The 18,673-nt window shown below is 53.0% G+C and overlaps 1 protein-coding gene across 2 annotated transcripts in view; it reads right to left on the bottom strand.

Annotated features, from left to right (window-relative positions):
• Positions 1 to 2,533: 2,533 nt before the first annotated feature.
• The window catches only part of MGAT5B (alpha-1,6-mannosylglycoprotein 6-beta-N-acetylglucosaminyltransferase B), a 59,759-nt gene continuing 43,619 nt past the window's right edge, over positions 2,534 to 18,673 (bottom strand). Inside the window, exons 9-18 of one of the 2 annotated variants that reach the window (XM_027886106.1) lie at positions 17,905 to 18,036; positions 16,887 to 17,020; positions 16,063 to 16,193; positions 15,458 to 15,463; positions 13,766 to 13,921; positions 12,898 to 13,044; positions 11,206 to 11,322; positions 4,940 to 5,014; positions 4,229 to 4,503; positions 2,534 to 3,152 (exon numbers count right to left, since the gene is read on the bottom strand). In XM_027886106.1, the coding sequence (XP_027741907.1) occupies positions 2,954 to 3,152; positions 4,229 to 4,503; positions 4,940 to 5,014; positions 11,206 to 11,322; positions 12,898 to 13,044; positions 13,766 to 13,921; positions 15,458 to 15,463; positions 16,063 to 16,193; positions 16,887 to 17,020; positions 17,905 to 18,036 (1,372 nt within the window). In that variant the 3' untranslated portion in view covers positions 2,534 to 2,953. The remainder of the gene's footprint in view (positions 3,153 to 4,228; positions 4,504 to 4,939; positions 5,015 to 11,205; positions 11,323 to 12,897; positions 13,045 to 13,765; positions 13,922 to 15,457; positions 15,464 to 16,062; positions 16,194 to 16,886; positions 17,021 to 17,904; positions 18,037 to 18,673) is intronic. The other variant, XM_027886107.1, reaches the window with a different exon arrangement.

The following is an 18,673-nucleotide window of genomic DNA, read 5'->3' as shown; positions in this document are numbered from 1 at the left end:
AGCCCCAACCCCAAGGCCACCCCAGGGGCTCCCCACGCACTGGCTGTTCAAGAAACTGTCCCATCCACCAGCACTGGAGGGTGCAGCTGACAGCTCCTCATTTAATTTTTGTTTGGTTTTATTCATAGTTTTGACACTGTTTCCCCCTTTTCCCCCCCTCCCAATTGGGGATTTATTCCTTGCAATTAGCTGTGGGAATTAGAATCTCTTTCACATGGCAGTGGCTCTGCTTCCCTTTAAGTCTTTTTCGTGCTCCTACTTAATAAATAGTGAATTTAATGTTTGCATCCTCAGGTCTCCCTTCCAAATGGAAACGTGTCCTGGCCACAGAGACCAGGGTAAATGCTGGAGACCTGCTTGGGCAAGAGCTTGGGAAGGCAGTGGGATGCTCCAGGGATTGCTCAGGCACAGCCAGGGCCAGAAACAGGTAGAGAAAAGTATTTCCAAGTAAGTCCCTTCTCTTTTACAGCAATAATTACCCAATAATGCCCCACAGCCCTGATGCACCTACCCCCACGTAACATTTTGGTGGCAATTCTGCCCCCAGAGATGGTGTTAACACCCAGCACTGGCATTCCCAAAACAGCCCAGCCCCCACCTTGCCCCTACATGGGATTTTACAGACCACGGCATCCCCCTGCTCCCAGCTGGGGCTCCACGTGGGATGAGGCAGGAGGGGCTGCCCCCAGCAACCACACTCCAGTCCCTGTGCCATCCAGAATCCATGAGCAATCACTGATGGACCAACAAGAGAGGCTTTTCCCCAGGAAAGAGTGCCCAGGACTCGGTGCCCACTGATGGGGCAGAGACACGACGTGCAATGCCAGAGCCTTTCTCAGCCCCATCACCCAAATTTACAGGCTGACTTGAGCTCCAACAAGGCTCCAGACAGATCATTATTTCCCATGGCAGCAGCGAAGGTGAACCAGCCGCCTTTTATTTCAGCTTGGAGAAAAATGCTCCTGCCAGGGGATAATTGGGACTCTCTGCGGTGGGAGGCAGCGCTGGACTGCCGAAAGGTGAAGGCTATTTTAAAAGCAGCTGAGCAGAAACGGAGGAAAAAGCTGCCAGGGGAGCTCATGTGTAACAAGCGCTGCCTCCAGAGGCATCCCGAGCCTCTTGGTCTTTAAAACTTGCTTAGATCCCCTATAAAACCTGGTTTTATTTGGTCCTCACAAGCCTGGGAGGTGAATTGCTGGTGGCTCCTGCTGGCAAAGCCCCCCAGGCCAGCTCCTGCCCACCCAGCACTCGCAGCAGGTGGGGTGGGTGGTGCAGGAGTCAGTGCCAGAGGGTTCTTGGAGGCTGAGATGAGAGGTGCCTAGAAAGGTGCTGTTGCTCAGCTCTGCTAAGAGAGGTTTGCGCTGCTTTTATTTAGACACACGCTGGCTGCAAGACACAGAAATTACTTAATCAATCCTTCCCCTTGGCTGGCGTCACAGGCAGGATGGAGGCTGCCCACGCAGCTTTGAGCTGAGGATGATAAACTGCTCTGGGATAATGGCAGTGTCTCCACCTCCTGCCTCACCCAGCACAGGATTTGGGCCAGGCTTGCAGGCTCAGACAGTGGGATGCCCAGAGGACACGAGCACTCTGTGGTGTCACCCTCACTGGGGACAGAGCAGGGAGATGGTGAGGGGAGCAGGGCTCTGCCTGAGGCTGCAGCACAGCTGAAGGGATGGGATGTTCTCCCAAAACCTGCCACGGAGAGGACAGGCTGGAGGTGCCAGGGCTGCCTGGTCCAGCTCCAGCGAGCAGCTGGGTCACAGGGGAAGGAGGTTTCAGCCCATAACTTTTGTGCCACATGTTTTACAGGATGCAGAAGTCTCACCATGGAATGCTTCCACTCAATAGGAAGGCTGAGCACCAACCTCACAGCAACACCCTGCTCTGTTGAGCAACCCTACAAAAACAAACCAGGTCACCCCAGCCAGCACCAACCCAGCCAGGGGACGTGCTGGGAGGGGAAACAGCAGGGAAAACTCCCCCAAAGCGAGATGAATGGCAGGAAAGCTGAAGAAGTGAAGACAAGGCATGGAAGATGTTTGCTTGGAGCTTCCTGTGGTGGCAACATCTGGAGCACACAGTCACGATGTTGCTTTTGTAGCTGCTGAGCTGCTCCCTCTCCCCTTGGTAATTCCTTTTGGTTGCTGCAGCACAACCTCTTCCCTGCCTGCTCATTCAAACACCACCACCACCTCCCATCACCCCTGGAGGGACCTACAGCTCTGTGCACGGGTGAAGAGCAGCCTGAGGGGTGGGGGAACTCACTCTGGCCACCTTTACCCCCCCAGGGATCAGCATCCTTCCTAGGAGCCCATGCCACCCCTCGCTCCCCAGGGACAACCTGAGAGCCACCCAGTGCCCACCTGGTTCCTCCTGGGGGCACCCTGGGTGCACACCCCCCTGTGTCCATCCAACCCAGCTGCTCTCCTCGGGCTTTGTCTTTCCCCAGCTTCCACTTTCGTGGCAGGCACCAGCAGCCCCCCAGTGCCCCCCCCAACACAGCTCTGCCCAAGAACTCCCACAGAAGGGCTGGGTGTTGCTTCCCCTTTAATTTACCACTTGTCAGGGGGAGGGTTAAAAAAAAAATAAATCAATAAATAAAACAACTCAGGATGCTTGAAGAGGATGAAAACCCTGAAACTGCAGTCTGCTGGCGGCTTGTCCCATTGCCAGAGGGAGGGGAAGGGTGACCCCACCCCCTCTCTCTCCCCACCACCCCACCCCAGCGCCACCAGGTCCAGGTGGGTTCGGATGCAGTCGGACGATGCTCCTCGGGAAGGAAAATGAAACCCAAGTTCAGGAGATGGTCATTCACAGTTGGCTGGTGGACAAAACAACCCCCAGAGTCTGACACCCCCCGGGAGGGACCTGTCCCACCTCCTCGGCCGCTGCAGAGCTTTGAGAAAAAGCCACTCGGTGCACGTCACGAACGCGGTGGGGACACCGCCCATCACAAGCAGTCCCGGCACAGAGCCACTTGTCCTTGCTGGAAGTCACGGCAGGGGCAGAGGCGCCGGTACTTGGTGTTGTAGCCGGCACAGCTGAAGAGCAGAGGCTCCTTCTGGAGGTAGCACTCGTGGACGTTCTCGGCCACCGCGGGGTACAGATGGTTCATCTCGTACTCGGTGCTGTCGCAGGTGATGCTGAGCCTGGCAGCGAGGACAAAGGTGGGTCAGTTCAGTGAGGAGCCTGCCTGGGGGTTCACTGAAGGGATTTTGTCCTTCCCAGGGAGGTTCCTTTGCGAAGCGTGGGGGCAGATCTTTGCTGATCTATGCTTGGCACCCCTTGGCTAAACCACACAGGAAAGGATGACCTTGCAGCTCAACCCTTGCGTGGGCAGTGGGTGGCTCAGGATCACCCACAAAACCCCACATAAATCTTAGGAGTTGGACTCACTGATCTTTGTGGGTCCCCTCCAACTCGGGATATTCTATGACTCTTTTATAGCCCCTCGCTGACCAACAGGTCAGTCCACTCTCCATGGACACCACCTACAGCAGCTAACATTCCAAAATGGACAGGAGCTCAGTGGGTGCCCACATGTGCCCTGCTAGCTGGGATTAGCCAGAAAAGTGGGGTGGGCATCAGCAAATGCCCCAAGGAGCAGCAAAAGTGCCCAGTGCAGATCTCAACATCCCTCCCCTCCCAGATGCAGACGGAGCAGCAGCACCAGCATCACCCTCCCACCAACCCCCCTCAACTGCTCAGTCCCTGACCCAGCTCATTTTAAGTTCTGGAGGAGGACAAGGAGGGGAGAGAGTGAAACCCAAGCCCCAGTTCTAATTTATCATATAAAAATGTCAGTGGGACGCGCAGCGCCTGCCTGACCAGTGTGACAGCACCGGCAAGGCTCACATTTTAATTGCCCACAGAGCAGCACAGAGCCCGGTGGCAGATTTATATGCTATTAAAACTTTACCGCTGTGTGTTCAAAATGCAGTTTTTCAGAGAGAGAGACATTAAAAATGAGAGAAACACAGAGAGCACAGAGGAGGGGGAAGAGGAACAGGGCGGGAGAGAGGCGGAACCGGGCCAGGAAAGGCTGTCGCTGTGTGAAGCTGGACAAGCAACTCCCTGCGTGCAGTGCCTTGGGCAAGAAGGCACCTCAGTGGGATTTCATTAGGGGGCACGTGAGGAAAATGGGTGGTGGGGATGGAGGGAGCAAAGGGAACATTCTCTGGCTGTCGGTCCCCTCCCAAAATTCACTGAGAAGGTCACAACTCACTGGAGAAACACCTCCTCCTTGTTGAGGAACCTGAAGAAGGTGGGCTCACAGACCAGCCCGTGCCGCCGGCACGTCTCGGTGCAGGTGTGCTGGCTCTCTGACACCCACACCTGCAGGGAGTCCACGGGGGGCCAGGCCTGGGGGTCCCGGCTGGCACTGGGTGACCACACCAGGTGAGTGGCATTGGGGGACAGTGCCAGTGGGCTCGGAGGGCTTTGCATAGCAGGACTCTTGGTCTTGGGAGGCAGAGGAGGAGACGACGTGGTGCAGAAATCCTAGTGGGAGAGAAGACAATGGGTCAGTGAGCTGAGGGACAGGGAGAGGTGGTAAGGAAGGGGAAGGGAGCCTGCTGGCGGGACAGGAGGACACTTGGGATGATGAGTTTGCTCATCAGGTTGAGGTCACCTGTGTGCATAGATGGCATCTGCTGCTGTGGGGGATAAACACATTGGTCACCTCTTCTCCTAATGATGCCTTATTCTCTGCAGCAGAGAGGCCCTGACTCGGCCCCAACACCCCCAATTATCCTCCACCAGGCCCCAGCATCTTTGGTTCATGACAAGCCTCCCCTAGCCCCATCTCCCGAGTGCTTTCTGCAATTAGGCTGCACAGTGCCCATGGGAGGGCAGGGATGTTCCCCAGGGAGAAGAGGGAAGGTTGGCCAGGAGTACAGAGATGGTTCCCCAGCAAGGACAGGGATTCTCCCCCAACCTGGTGCTGAATGTAGGCGTGGATCCGCTCCAGCATCCCCTCGCAGGTGTACTCATAAGGCAGGTAAGGGTCCACCTGTGAAGGGGAAGAGCAGAGCACAGGCAGCAAACAGGGACAGCCTTGCCCTGCCCCTGAGCCCAGTGGCCCAGCATAGTCCAAGCAGTGCCTTGGGCATGGCTCTCCCACCCACTGAAGCCCACGGCTCATGTCTGTCCACCAAAGCAAGCAGGGAAGAATCCTAGAGCTGGAAAAAGCTCACAAGCCATTAAAGCACAAGAGAAAGAGGGAGAACGAGTACTTTGGGTTCAACCTGTGAAGTGGTGAAAATAAAGTCCCTCTGTTCCATTTTAGTCTCCCTTTTCTCCACTTTAGGTAAGTTATAAAATCATATCAAATCAAATCAAATCAGTTTTCATGCAATAAGTCACGTTGAACTCAAGTATGAACTGTTTCAGCCCAAGAAACACTCAGCACTGGGGGCAAGGGGGGAGCAATTTTAAAATACAGGGGAGTAGGTAGGACTGGACACCAAGTACCATGCCAAGTGATGCCTCAGGTCTGGTTTAGCATCCTCTGTTCCTCTGACCTCAACATGGCTCAGCCTGCTCAGAGAGAAAAGTCCAGGCTTCGGTGCCCTGGCACTCCAACCCCCAAAACAGGCCAGGGAAAAGCCCAGGGCTGGGACTGGCTGTGAACAATACCTGGAAAAACATCTCTCTTTTCCCTCTGCCACTCTGCTGAGGGTTTGCTGCCCAGCACAGGTGGCTGTGATGGGGTGGAAGCTGTATCTGCCAGTCCCTGCTGGCACGGGCCAGGATGGGGCAGGGAGGCAGCAGCCGGCTGCACACCGGGATGGGGCAAACACTGATGCCCACGTGGATGTCAGCACTGTCACTGCACCTCCACATTGATAAATGCTATTTACAGAGTCACCAGCACTTAAACCACGGAGTATTTTTAGTGTGGGTTACGAAACGCTGCTGCCACTGCCCCGAGGTCCAGACTGATTTTCCCCCATGGGAAGAGCACTGCCACAAGGGCTGTGTCACTGATGCCCCGCTTCCTTCTGGAACAAATTAATTTTTAAGAAACCTTCTGCCCTGGGAAGACGTATTTTCCCACGCTCCCTTATTTTTCCAGAGATGTTACATGAGCTGCAGGATGTTGGGGCACGGAAGGAGCTGGTCCTGTGACCCCCCCTTTCCTCCGTGTATCTCTGCAGAGCTTCATGCAAAAGGATTATAAGCAAAACCACCCCAAAGATAATTAATCCAGAAAACACTGCTGCTTCTATTTTCTGAGCTCTGCACCTCCAAAATAGCTATTTCCTTTTGAAGTACCCGTCAAACCCAAGCTCAAAGGCTCAGTCTGCTGAGAACCCTCTAAGCATCTCCCTGCCATAAATATCCCACCTGAGATCTCAGCCAGGCTGGAAATCACAGCTGCTCTGCCTAATTACAGATGTGCACGCTAATCAGAGCTGACACAGTGACAGGCACCAATCCTGCCTCTGAATTCCTGATGGGCTCTCACTTAACTGGGACAGAGTCCTCAAAAAAAAAAAAAAAAAACAAAAAAAAAACTGCCCATCTCAGTCACACAGAGCCAGGCTGGGGGCTCGATCCTGCCTGGCACCAATTTGGGGGAGACAACCCACCCCTTGCTCAGCATCACCAGTGCTCAGTCTCATCTCAGCGCTGCTTTCATGGCTGCAACACTGGGGGGCTTTTCCCAGGACCCCGTTTTGCCAGGCACAGAGCAGATATAACTCCAAAAATCAGCCTAATTCCCCCAAAACCCCACTGTGGTACCCAGTGGGACACAGCACATCACTGCAGGATGGAGGCAGAAAACCTCCTTGTGCCTGCAGAGGTGATGCTCCACATGCAATCCCATCTGCCCACAGACTCCAGTGGGTCCTGTGGGGTCCAAGAGCAGCAGGAGGCTGTGGGCAGAGTCCTCTGCAGCCCCTGCTCCTCCAGCCTCTCTCCCCCATCAGGGGGGGGCCCCCAAAGCCTCTCACTCCCCCCTACTCCCCTCTCCTGGTCTCATCAGGATTCAGCTCGTGCATCCAGGGCTGATAGAAAATGCCAATTTTGAGAAGATAATTGTTTAATTAAAATCTGATGGGCTTGGCCTCCTCTTGACAGCCACATCCTTAATGGCATTCCCTGTGTTGGGAGCTCAGGATGTCACCAGAGCCCTGGGAGGGGGGAAGAGGGGGATTCTGAGGTGGAGACAATTACCTGGTACAACAATGCACAGGAGAGAGTGGAGGGGTTGGTGAAGATGGACTTTGTCACCCTTTGCCCCAGGTGAGGAACACAGAGACACAACTTTCCAGCCCCAGCACTCTCCATCAGCCAAACATGGTGTCCCATGGGGATACCACCACGAGAGCCCTGGTTTTCCAGTCCCCAGCAGGAAGGGAGGAGTAAGTCTCTCTCACTCAAAAGGAAAAAAGGGAGAAAAAATCCCAACGTCATCAGACAAATAAGTAGAAAAATAATGCAATTCTCTGCTGGCACGTAACAGCAGGCTGGAACATTTTAACCAGCTATTTTCGCTGTGATGTTTAATGCACTGCTCTTTCAGGCATAGTCTGAAATGTATAATTTTCCATTATAGTCCTGTATGTTTGACTTTAATATAATGAAGCCTTCTCCCTTCACTACACCAGAATATTGGGTCTATTAAATTGCTTGTGCGAGGACTGTTTTTGACAGTGGAAAAAGCTGAAGGCCCAGAAAATGGTGGTGCTTGCAAACCCCTCTCCTTCCCCAGCCTGTGACCCCTGGATAATGGCTGTGATCCATCACTGGGACAACCTCCCAGCATCACCTTTCCCAGGGGGACACAATTTGTCTCTTTGCCCCGTGTCACCGTGCCAGGATTTGATCTCTGGCATAGAGGGGGTTTGGTGCTTCCACGTTTTCAATTTTCCTTATAAATAGGTCGGGGATGCAAGCCACCAGGGAAACCCAGAACTGCTCCAAGTGGGATGAATGGCAGAGGCACAGCTTGCCAAAAGCCTTCCCCAGCAGTTGCAGGGTGACCCTGAGCAGGTGCCACCTCCGAAAGGACAAGAGAGGGGAGCACAAGGGCTTTACTGGGGGGAAAAAAAACACATATTGCAAACCCAAGCCACGTCCAAGCCGTGATTCAGCTCCCTCTCCAGAAGGAAGAAGTTTCTTTCAGGCAAAACTAGGTTGGTGAAGGATTCCATCTGCATCCCAACTGCTCTGTTTGCACAAACACACCACGGGAAGCTCTGCCAGCCCAGCAGGAGCTGGGGCAGGGCTGGAGCTGGGGGATGGCACATCCCACCCCGAGCTGCAACCCTGGGTGTCAGCACTATCAACTGGGGTGCTGAACAGCCCTGCCAGCAGTGACCCGGCTGCAGAACCACAGGCAGCCTGGGGCAGCCACAGGTAACACTAAAATACTCCTGAGCGTCAGCAAATCCCACCCAGAACCAAACCAGGAGCTCGTTGTCAGCTTGACTGTATCAGAATTACTGCCAGGTTCATGAAATCAGCTCCCAAAGTGGCTCCCAGCACTCAGCATCCCAGTTCCCAGTCCCTGGCACTCTGGTTCCCAGCACCCAGCACGACTGCCACCAGGAAAAGCTGATGGCAGATCATCTCACAGCTTCCCACAACATCCCATACCCCCAAAAATGTTTTACTGGGTTTTGGCCTGGAAGATGCAAAACCACAGCTGTGGGGTGATTTTTCAGCCGTGCAACAACAAAAAAATAACTAAATAAAATCAATTTCAGGTCAGTTTTCAATTTCCAATGTTTCTACCCATCAAGGAGGGGAAAAATGTTTTGTTTCAGGTTCAATCTGTCTGAGTTGGTGAAGCAAAGGGAAATGCATCATTTTGGATACGAGCATTCCTTTCCATAAATTGGCAGGGTATTTCCAAACAAAGGCAGGCAGATGGGAAACAAACCCATAGTATTTCATTCCAGTAATTTTGAAATGAAATGTTTTGACAGAAAACAAAAAATAAATGGATGGTGGTTATTCTGAAACATAGACAAATTTGTTAGATATTCTAATAACAAAACCCCAGGGGAACAAAACCTCCAGGGGGAAAAAAAAGGAATCAGTAAAATAATTTCTCCAAGTTCCAATACCTGGCTGGGAACAGCAACATTAAACTGTCCAGCCACCAGCTTTCTGCTGTTCCTCCTGCTAATGCCCTTGTTTTCAGTTCCTGCTGTAGCAAACAGTATTTTAAAGACAAGATACCCAGGGATTCCTGGAGCCAAAGCCCATAATAAGGCTTTTAAACCTGTAAGGTAGGTCAATATTTAGGCTTAATTGCCTTGACAGCATCTCTAATAAAGCAGACCTTTCTATTTAAAAGATAAAAAGCAGGGGGGGGGGCAGGAAAAAGAGGTTGCTGTAAGTTATTCACACTCACTCCCTGCTCTGCTTTGGGAGTATTTCTACAATGTCTTAAAAAACCCCAAAGAGGTGAGTTGTGGGATTAACTTCCTGGAGGGAAGGAATCACTCCTCTCCAGAGTGACTGTGTGTCACAATGCAGGGGGGATGTCAGCAACTGGATTTATTTGTTTGAGGCAAATTTAGGACTTTGACCTTCAGCTGTTGATGGTAGTTCCAGGATCTGGGATGCTTCGTGGGAAGGGACTGTGAGGTGGGGGTCCTCGGTCCAAGAGTGGGAATGGGGAGAAGAGCTGAGACAGAGCTTGGTTTTGGGCTAAAGAGGGATGGGCATGGCATGTTCTGGCAAGTGCCCGGTGATGGACACAGTGGGTCCCCACACCAGCTCTTCCCATCACACCACCAAATCCTTCCCTGAAGTCCTTTCTCGTTCTTTCATTTTTAACCAGACATTATCATTAAGCACCTAAATGACCTGGCGCACATCCAGTCGACATCGCAGCGCAGCTGCTCAGGAGCCAGCACAGCCCTTTCCCCCCGCCCTCTCCTTAATTCTCCAGTCATTTTTTAATTATTTTAATAGCATGGCAGCACCAGGCTTCACTATTTTCTTTCTTCTTTTCTGGAAAGGCTGCAAACCTCCTTCCCTCTCCCAAAACAGCTCTCGGCCGCCCGCCCACAGCGCTGCCTTTGCTTCGGGGCCGTCTCCAGCCCAGATGGTGGAGGGTCAAGCGCTGACAGCTGGCCCAGCAGCACAGCAGCAGGGATGTAATTATTTTTAATTTAATTCTAATCGAGATACAGGAATGAATGCACCAAACAACAACTGTTTTCCTAAGTTAGGTTTGTTCTGCCTTTGCGAATTCGTAGAGAAAAGGAGCACGAGGGGAAGAGCTGTGGCAATCGCCTGTGATAAGGTGAGAGACCCAGGCTGATGGCATGGCCACAGCAGCTGAACACAGCCCCCAAACTGTCACAGACACCCACCTCTAGTGCAGAGAAAAGCTAGGATGTCACCTCTCTAACCAGCATCACCCCTGTCCCCCTCACACCCCACGCAGCACTGTGAATCCTGAGCCCCCACAGCCCTGGTTTCACAGCACATCCCCGTCCTCACAAGGGGAGGGCTCATCCCAGGCGAAGCAAATTGCGAGCAAAATGGCTATCAGCACTTTTCTCCCCTGCAGGAAAATTGACTTTAATAATTTGGACAACTTGAAAGGCTCCTGCCACAGGGCAGGAGGTAAATATTCATGAGGGAGCGTTTCCAGAGCGGGCGCAGCGGGAGTGCTGCCTTCCCTGAGGGTCCTCACGTTCCCCCCTTCCCTACATCCCTTCATCCTTCACAGAGGCAACTCTCGAAGTTATTCCTACTGATTTGCTCCATCTGAACACAAATGATCAGCAGTGAAATGGGGGAATGGCGGGCACAGGGGTCTGCAGCTCTCTGGATACTTGCAGGGAGATGCTTTCTGGGTTCTTCTTTGAATCACACCAGATCCCAGCACTGCTGCACATCTCTAGAAATCTCAGCCTCCTGTTCCCAAATCTCATTTGCCTTATTTCAGCTCCCCCTTGCTCCAGCTCTGCCCAGAAGATCCCTCAAAGGCTCAGCTCTGCCCCAGGGAATTGCCTACGATACCTGGTACCAAAGCAAGGTGGGAGCACATGTCCCCCTGAGGCTGCAGGAGAGGAGGATTTCTGCCTTGCACGTGCAAATAATTCCAAAGGAGAAGGAAGGAAAGAAAAGCCATTAATGTCTGAGAGGGAGAGCCAGGCACCAGCAACTGCTGCTGCTGTCCAAACCCAGCAGCAGGGAGATCACCCCAACATCTGCTCTGAGCCATACCTGGGTCCTCATGATGGTTTTGACAGCAGCTTCAAACTCCTCAGAGTTATTGTAGTCAACAGTCCACACATGTGGCTTCCCAATGAAGTCTTCAGCATAGGGGTGTTGGGAGGACACCTAAAACACAGCAGTGTCAGCAGGATTCTGCAATCCCTACTGGAACAGCTGCTCTGTCCCATTCACAGCTGTGATGGCAGAGAAGCAGCAATCGCTCAGGCACGGACACACTGAGTTTTAAGTCACTGCACCCAGGGAGGTGCTGCTGCGAAAAGGTTTCCTCTGAAACCAGCTGCCCCCCCTGACCTCAAGCTGATGTGCTAAAATTCCCACTGGGTTGGGATGCCTCATTCCCAACAATCCCTCCACAGCCCTGGATATCTCTATAATAAAAGCACAATTTAACTTTGGCCTGAGCCACCTGTGGGTCTGGATGGCAAAAACAGACCAAAGCAGGAAAGGTGTGTGAAGGCACCATGTCTCCCAGGTTTGCCAGCTCCAGAAACAAGGCAGAGAGAAAATCCATCACCACTGAAGGCTGGGAAAGTCTGGCACTGGGAGAAAGCAGTGCTGGAAACTGCATCGCCCTGATGCCACAGGCAGCCCCCACACTGATACCCCACAGCCACCCACCCAGGTGATTTTTGGGATCTACTTCTTTTTTTTTCAGCTCCACATGGCTGTGAGGCAGCCAGAGCCCTGATCTCTTCTGGGAAGGGAAGAGAGAGGCTGCTGATCAGAGGAGGTATTTTGGGGGCACCATGAAAACATGGCAGAGGGGCCTGAAACCCTGGCAGCTGGAGGAGGAGAGCAGGGTGTGCTCTGTGTTTTATTCTCCAGCTTGCTGTCCTTTCTCATTTCCTTCCTGACAGACTGATCTCCTCCTTCCCCTCTGGCATACAAACACCCTGAGGCACTTCACAGCCCTCGCCCCTGGCTGCCACCCCAGCTCCAGGCTGAAGCACAACCACAGCACCCAAGGGATGGGTGATAACACCAGCAGCTAATTCAGGGGGTTCACAGGGCAGACATGGGGGGCCAGGACAGCCCAGTGCCCCCCACCCCATGGTAGTGCTGGCAAGCAGGGCTGTGGCAGGGCTGAGCTGCCTGGTCCCCCAGCTCGCTCCCTGAGCACTGCACTGCTTTATCCACTTTATTAATAATAAAAGAGGCAATTTTCTCAAGCCTTTAACTTTTAAAGAGTTCCTGCTCTACTTAGATTGAATTCCCTGAGACGAGCAAGCCTGGGAGGGATTTTATACCCCTGCAAAAACATGGAGGTCTTGCTGTCCCTCCCTCTGGACAAAGGGATGAATGCAATCTGGATGAATCCCTCTGGACAAGGGAGCATCGCCCAGGTTTGGGAGCAGGGTGTGGGGTGTGTGTGGATCTGGGCTGGTGGGGAAGGAGCTGATGTTTGCGGTCTGCAGAAGGCTCCTGCACCACCTTCTCCTTGGAAACCCCAAACCCACAGCAGAGCCCCTTGCACCCAAGTGCTCTGGATGGAGATGAAGTGACGACAGGAGAGGGTACCCCACCTGCAGGTATCCGCATATTTGGAGGAAACCTTGCCAAAAAAAACCCCAAAGGAATCTCAGTTTAGCAACTGCTGTTCCCCAAGCTGGCCCAAACCCTGGTGCAAAGGGGGTGGCTCCATCCATCCCGTCCCATCCCCTCTCCTGCTGCCACACTTGCCTCTCTGGACGTGGGTTTGCCACGGAAGAACTCGTGGTTGAGGGAGCTGTGCGGGGGGTTGAACCGCGCCTGAAGGAAAACGCAGCCGTTGGCGATGGCCTCCAGCGGGGCAGGACCCTCGTAGGGGAACCCAAAGCCAATGAAGAGCTGCCAGGGAGAAAAACCACGGGGTGGTGAGTGGATGTGGCTGACCCCACAGGGAGGTCTCCCAAATAACCCACCAGCACCCCCCTCTGCTGCTGTGCCCCTGCACACCAAGCCTCTAAAGGAGTTCAACGCCCCACAGCTCAATATGCTCAAAACTCCCCCTGCTCTACAGCTTATTTGTACACAGCCATGGGGTGTCCAGGAGCTGCAAGTTCCCCCACGGTGGTCACAACCACCAGACTGCCTCTGTATGGAGCAACATTCCTTTGCCAAGGCTGTTTGGGCTGGTGAATCAAGAATATTCCCCCCAGGCACCAGCTGAAGGCGACCTGGGATGTGCCCGCACCCACACATTCCCTCTGAGAAACCCGTTTATTTTTATCACAGCTATGTGGTGGGGGGAAAAAAAAAATCCAACAAAAAACAACACCCCATTCAGCAATAAACAAATTAATCGGGAAACTTTGTGCTCCACCAGCGGACAGTCTGCAAGGACAAACTCATCAGGCACATCTTGATCTGGAAGGATGAGTTCTGCTCCGTTCCTGCCTAATTAGCCCGGCTGAGAGGCTCACAGCTAATTATCCCAGCTACAGGGTTGGAAGGCAGGTAATTGAGGGGGGGGGGGGGGGGGGGGGGGGGGGGGGGGGGGGGGGGGGGGGGGGGGGGGGGGGGGGGGGGGGGGCAGGGTCCTGGGATGCCCCAGCTGACTCTCCCCCACCTTCGCCTTCCTCAGCAGCTGCTGGAACTCGTGCTGTGGGAGCAGCCCGTGGTTCTTCACAAACGCCGGGACCTCGGGCGGCCGCTGTGTCTCATAATAAACGGTGCCGTGGATCTCCATGTACTTGTTGAGAATGGCCAGGAACTTCTCTTTGCCCTGGGGAGGAAGGCAGAGGTGTGAACTGCACCAGAAGATGGGCCTGACCTATTGCACTGGTTGTGGGGGGAGATTTAACTCTCACACTGCTGTTTCCAGAGCACCTGAGATGCTTCAGGTAAACCCACAGCAGAGCAAAATCCACACCCTCCCCTCCTCATTCCTTGGAAACACATCCTGGACCTCCCTACGCTCCCAGAGAGCCAGGACGACTGCAGGATCCAACACCCTGAACATCAGCACCTCGAGCTCCTGCCTTCCCTGCCACCTCCAAGGGCAACTTCCACTCTGGAGCTGCTGAATTAAAGACTTCAGAGGGAAGTCTGCAAAGACCAAACCTTGCTAATAGCCTCTTATTCCAAGTAACGAGTCCCCAGGATTTTCTTGCTCAGGTTTAATCCTGTTTCACTGCCTGGAAAATTAAGGGGGTCATCAATTCTCTTCTTTTGGAGCCTTTCCTCCTTTTGCTTTGCAAAGCAACCTTTCCTTTTAGCAATTTCTCTACTGCAGAACTTCTTCTGCTTGAAAAAACCCACAAAGGGACCAGTCCTTGGATGCTGCATTTTCAGCTTGTTCCAGTGCTGCAATGGGCTCTGAAAGAGCAGGGACCAGGAGGGCATAAGGAATTATAAATCGGGAATTTGGGAAAACTGGGTCTGTTGCCTTAAAGCCTCCCTGGACTGCCCTCAGCCATGTATCCCTGGACTTCTCCAAGGCTAAAACCAAGCCTTTCTCACCTTATTAAAACTTCAGCTCCTATTGCAAGCTGGAGGTGAGAAGTTCAGAGGGGTAGGAAATGAGAAATATAGGAAAGGCAGGTTTAATGAAATGTTTCTAAATGTCAAAACCATCCTGCTCTGGAAGACAGCGTTTGGCTCCAGAAGATGGAGGTGTTCTTTGCCTTCCTAGACTTCAAATCACTCAAAATAAGGACAAATCCCTCTGTGCCCTTATTTTATTCCATGGGGTGGCACAAGATGTGAAGCAAAGCCCAGGCAGCCTGGCCTCAAGGACCAACCACCAGCAAGAACCAGCTCCAGCCCCTTCACACAGTAAAAAATGACCCCAAATATGCAGTTTTGTGGAAACTGATGTTGTTTGTGAATTCTGACTAAAAGGAACAAATGCTTGTAGCACCCAGGGTGGAGGGAAATGTCCGTTCTGAGGTTTTAACTCTCTTTAGTGCCTTCCTAAATTAACCTAACTGAGCTCAAATGCAACTTCTGGTTAGCAAAGTGCGAGGGAATGGTAGAAAAATAAGATAAGATATCACAGTTCCCCTAAAATGAGATTTAGTGGGTTTCAGCAGGTCTTTTAGGGAGACAGTGTGGCTGGATCCTGGCCCACCACAGGCATCCCTGCTAATTAGCGGCTGCTAATCAGGAAAGATGGGGAAAGGGAGCAGATACAGCCCCCACTGCATCAACCCACATCCATCCTGGCAGCTCCAGAGGACCAAGCCCACGTCAAGGCAAAGTCGACTCCTGAGAAGACGTGCAGAGATAAAGCCCAGCAGCAGCTGGTGAGGTACAGTACCTGCAACTGCAGCAGCCCCAGGCAGTGCATGAAGGGGAAAAACAGAAATAAATCAAGAGACAGCGAGAATGAGCTCCTTTCTAAAGCCCTGGAAGGAAGAGAAGCTTGCTGGCTCTGGGTAAGGGGGGGGAGCACACACAGCCCCTGTAAGAGATGCAGGGGGGATGTTTTGGGGGTGCTGTCCCCATACAATCACCACCCTCTCCCCCAGGTGCTACAGGCACGGGCAGATGGAGGGAGCACAATCCCTTTTCACAGGGTACTTGAAAGCAGAGACAACCCATCCCCATCATAACGCAGCAATCACTGCAATTAATTAACGGCAATCACTGTAATTAATTACATAAAATCATTGATATGAAATCCTCGACCTCAGCAGCTTGCTGGGAGCAAGCACCGCCCAGAGCAAAGAGCAGGGAGTGGCGTCTCACCAGCCTCTCCCTGTTTGCTCAGAGGCACTGGATGTGTCACATCCCTCCTGCAGGAACAGGACAAGAACTGCCCTCTGCAAACACACTGAGATAAGCCAGAGGCTGCTGCTGCCTCCCAGCTGTGCCTACAGCTACCCCTGCCTGGGCTCTCCCCACCATCCCAAGGACACCCACCTTCCAGATGCTGGCCTCCTTCCCGTACACCACTGCCATGCTGCTCACTTTGTTGGACTTGATGAGCTGCCTCTCTGTCTGGTTGAGCTCCTCTGACACGAAGCCCATGAAGGAGTTGTCAGGGGTGTGAGCTGTGGGCACCAAGGGGAGAAGACACGTGGCTGGATAGATGCTTTCTGGGACCTCCCCAGGGTTGAGGATGCAGCCACATTGCAGCACAGGGGCTGGGATGAGCCCGGCTCCAGAGCCTTGCTGGAGCTTGGGAGGAAAAATGGCATGAATCCCCATCCAAGCAGCTCATGAAATCCAGGCTTTAGAAGCCACTCAAGTGGCTCTTCACAAAGTGAGGCATTTTTAAGGCTGCCAAAGGGGCTTTATCCAGCCAGGAAAAAGCAACACTCGATTCATCCAGCAGACAACGGGTCACTGGGCTCCTTTTAGACAAGCACGTCTCCTGACTGTGCCACAGGCAAATCCAGATCACTGAGCTGCCTCTCACCTTTAGCATCCCAGCTGAAATCAAACCAGGCTTTGCAAACAAAACCACCCCACGCTTCCCCTCCCTGGAGCTGGAAGCTGCTGGCTGTGCCCTGACTGTGCTGGAGCCAGCAACCCACCATGGTGGAAGGAGCCTGGAATCATTTCTGCAGCCCAAGAGGTGGCCAAGCAGACTTGGGAGCTCCTTGCAGATGGGAGGAAGCAGAAGCAGAGCCAGGGAGGACGGCACTGCCCGTGCATCACCTCCCGGAGGAGGTCAGACCTGCCTCCGTGGTACCTGTGAGACCCCCCAGCCCACCCCGCCGTGCCCCTGCCCCTCCACTCACGGAACATGGTCATGAACTGGGTGGGCTGGAGGTTCCAGTAGCCCCAGTTGGTGCGGTACCCGCGCAGTGTCGCGTACTCCTCGTGGTTGTAGGCCGGCTCCGTCCCAAAGGTGTCGATGACCCGGACGCGGCACCTGCCAGAGCAAACACGACCCCGGGACCTCACTGTGAGAGAGTCCCGCTTCCAGGGACTGCCGGTGGCCCCAGGCAGCTTGTCCCTTGTCTGCACCCTGGAGCATCCCAAGGAGCCCTTCCCAACTCACTGCTCCTTCCTGCAAGGAGCAATTTTGCCTTGCAGGACTCTCAACTCCCCGGCAGTTGTGAGAATGATGAGTCTCTTGAAGACTTATTAATGCTTTTCCCAATATCCTGGGAATGCTGAGGCAGGCATTACCAGCGCAAGACTGAGGAGAGAAGGGGAACAACAAGCAAGGGAAGAGCAAAACAAGCTGAATGCGAGAGCAAATGCATTTATAATAAAAGCAATAACGCAGCCTGTCATTTTTCTCTCTAATAAAATTGTGTAGGATAGTGGAAGAGATGGGAAAAAACCATAATAAATAGCAGGACTATCAGCACTAAATTAAATCGCATATTTTCCTGGCTGGTGATGTACCAGGGGATGATGACATTTGTCTTGATGCTGAAGGAGCCATGGACAGGGCTCCGTACAAATCCACAAGGCTCACACTTCCCGCTGAGCTGTGCCCACCCCCGGCTGCAGGCACGGAACTGGAAGCACACACACCCCCCTGGCACATGCAGGGTTTGGTCTCTTCCCAATTCAGTCTCTTTTAATGAGTTTTTACCTTAAACACGTGAGGCTCCGGAGTGAGCGGAATGCCTCGTGCCACGGCAGCAGGGGACACGGCAAGGCACCAGCCAGGCAAAAATCAAAGGTAAAATCAAAGGGTCTGGCTCCTTAGATGGGGAGGGCTATCCCTCGAGGTCATTACCATTAGTCTTTGCTTGCTAATTAATGAAACGGAGAATAAGAGCAGGCACAGGCTTTGCTTACCTGTATTTCTTAAAGGAGAGCCCCATGTGCTGCTTCATCTGTTGGAGTCCATGGTAGTCGGTGTAAATCAGGTCGAAAGGCAAAGGGCTGGTCAAGGGGCAGTTTCCCCGTCCTGGAGGCACCCCTAAGTGGCTGGGGAAAAGCAGGAGGGATCAGGGCCCAGCACCATGAAAGCCCTGAAACACATACACTCATTTCCCTGCCAGGCACTGAACAGGAGCCACCAACCAGCTCCCTCTTTGATGGACAGGGATGCAGATGGTTTTCCTCTCCCCCAGCTTTTATTTCCTGGGCCAAAGATCTGGGGAGTTATGGTCTCTCCTCATCTTTGCACCTGCTCCAGCTGAGTTCCTGTTCCTCCCAGATGGACTTCGAGGCTTTTGCACAGCAATCCCAGACAGGGCTCACCACCATCTCAAGTCACCACACACACTCCCTTGGATGTCTCTTGTTGTAGACACCAGATTTCATTTGGTTTCATTGCTATCATATCAGTGACAGACTTGTAAAACCACATCCTTTCTCGCCTCTCTGCCTGCAAGGCTCCCAGCTTAGCCTAAAATTCCCTACCAGTTCCTTACAACAGCCATACTCAGCCCCTCTTCCCTCCTCCAGTGGAAGAAAACCCAGATAAACTCCACTGATTGCAGTCTCTTTATCAAGACCATCAGTTACCTCACTGCCAGGGTGAGATGTGATTAATCCAGCAAGATACAAGGCTGGTAAACTCGCGGTGTGTCTCCTTCCATTTTCAGTTACCTCTCTGAAC

Source organism: Empidonax traillii, unplaced genomic scaffold (genome assembly GCF_003031625.1).
Source record: "Empidonax traillii isolate 1590-97213 ecotype Southwest subspecies unplaced genomic scaffold, ASM303162v1 scaffold177:size1754471, whole genome shotgun sequence".
In the NCBI taxonomy this organism is placed as follows: domain Eukaryota; kingdom Metazoa; phylum Chordata; class Aves; order Passeriformes; family Tyrannidae; genus Empidonax; species Empidonax traillii.
The sequence above is the reverse complement of the archived record's forward strand: the minus strand, read 5'-3'. Positions and strand labels throughout refer to the sequence as shown.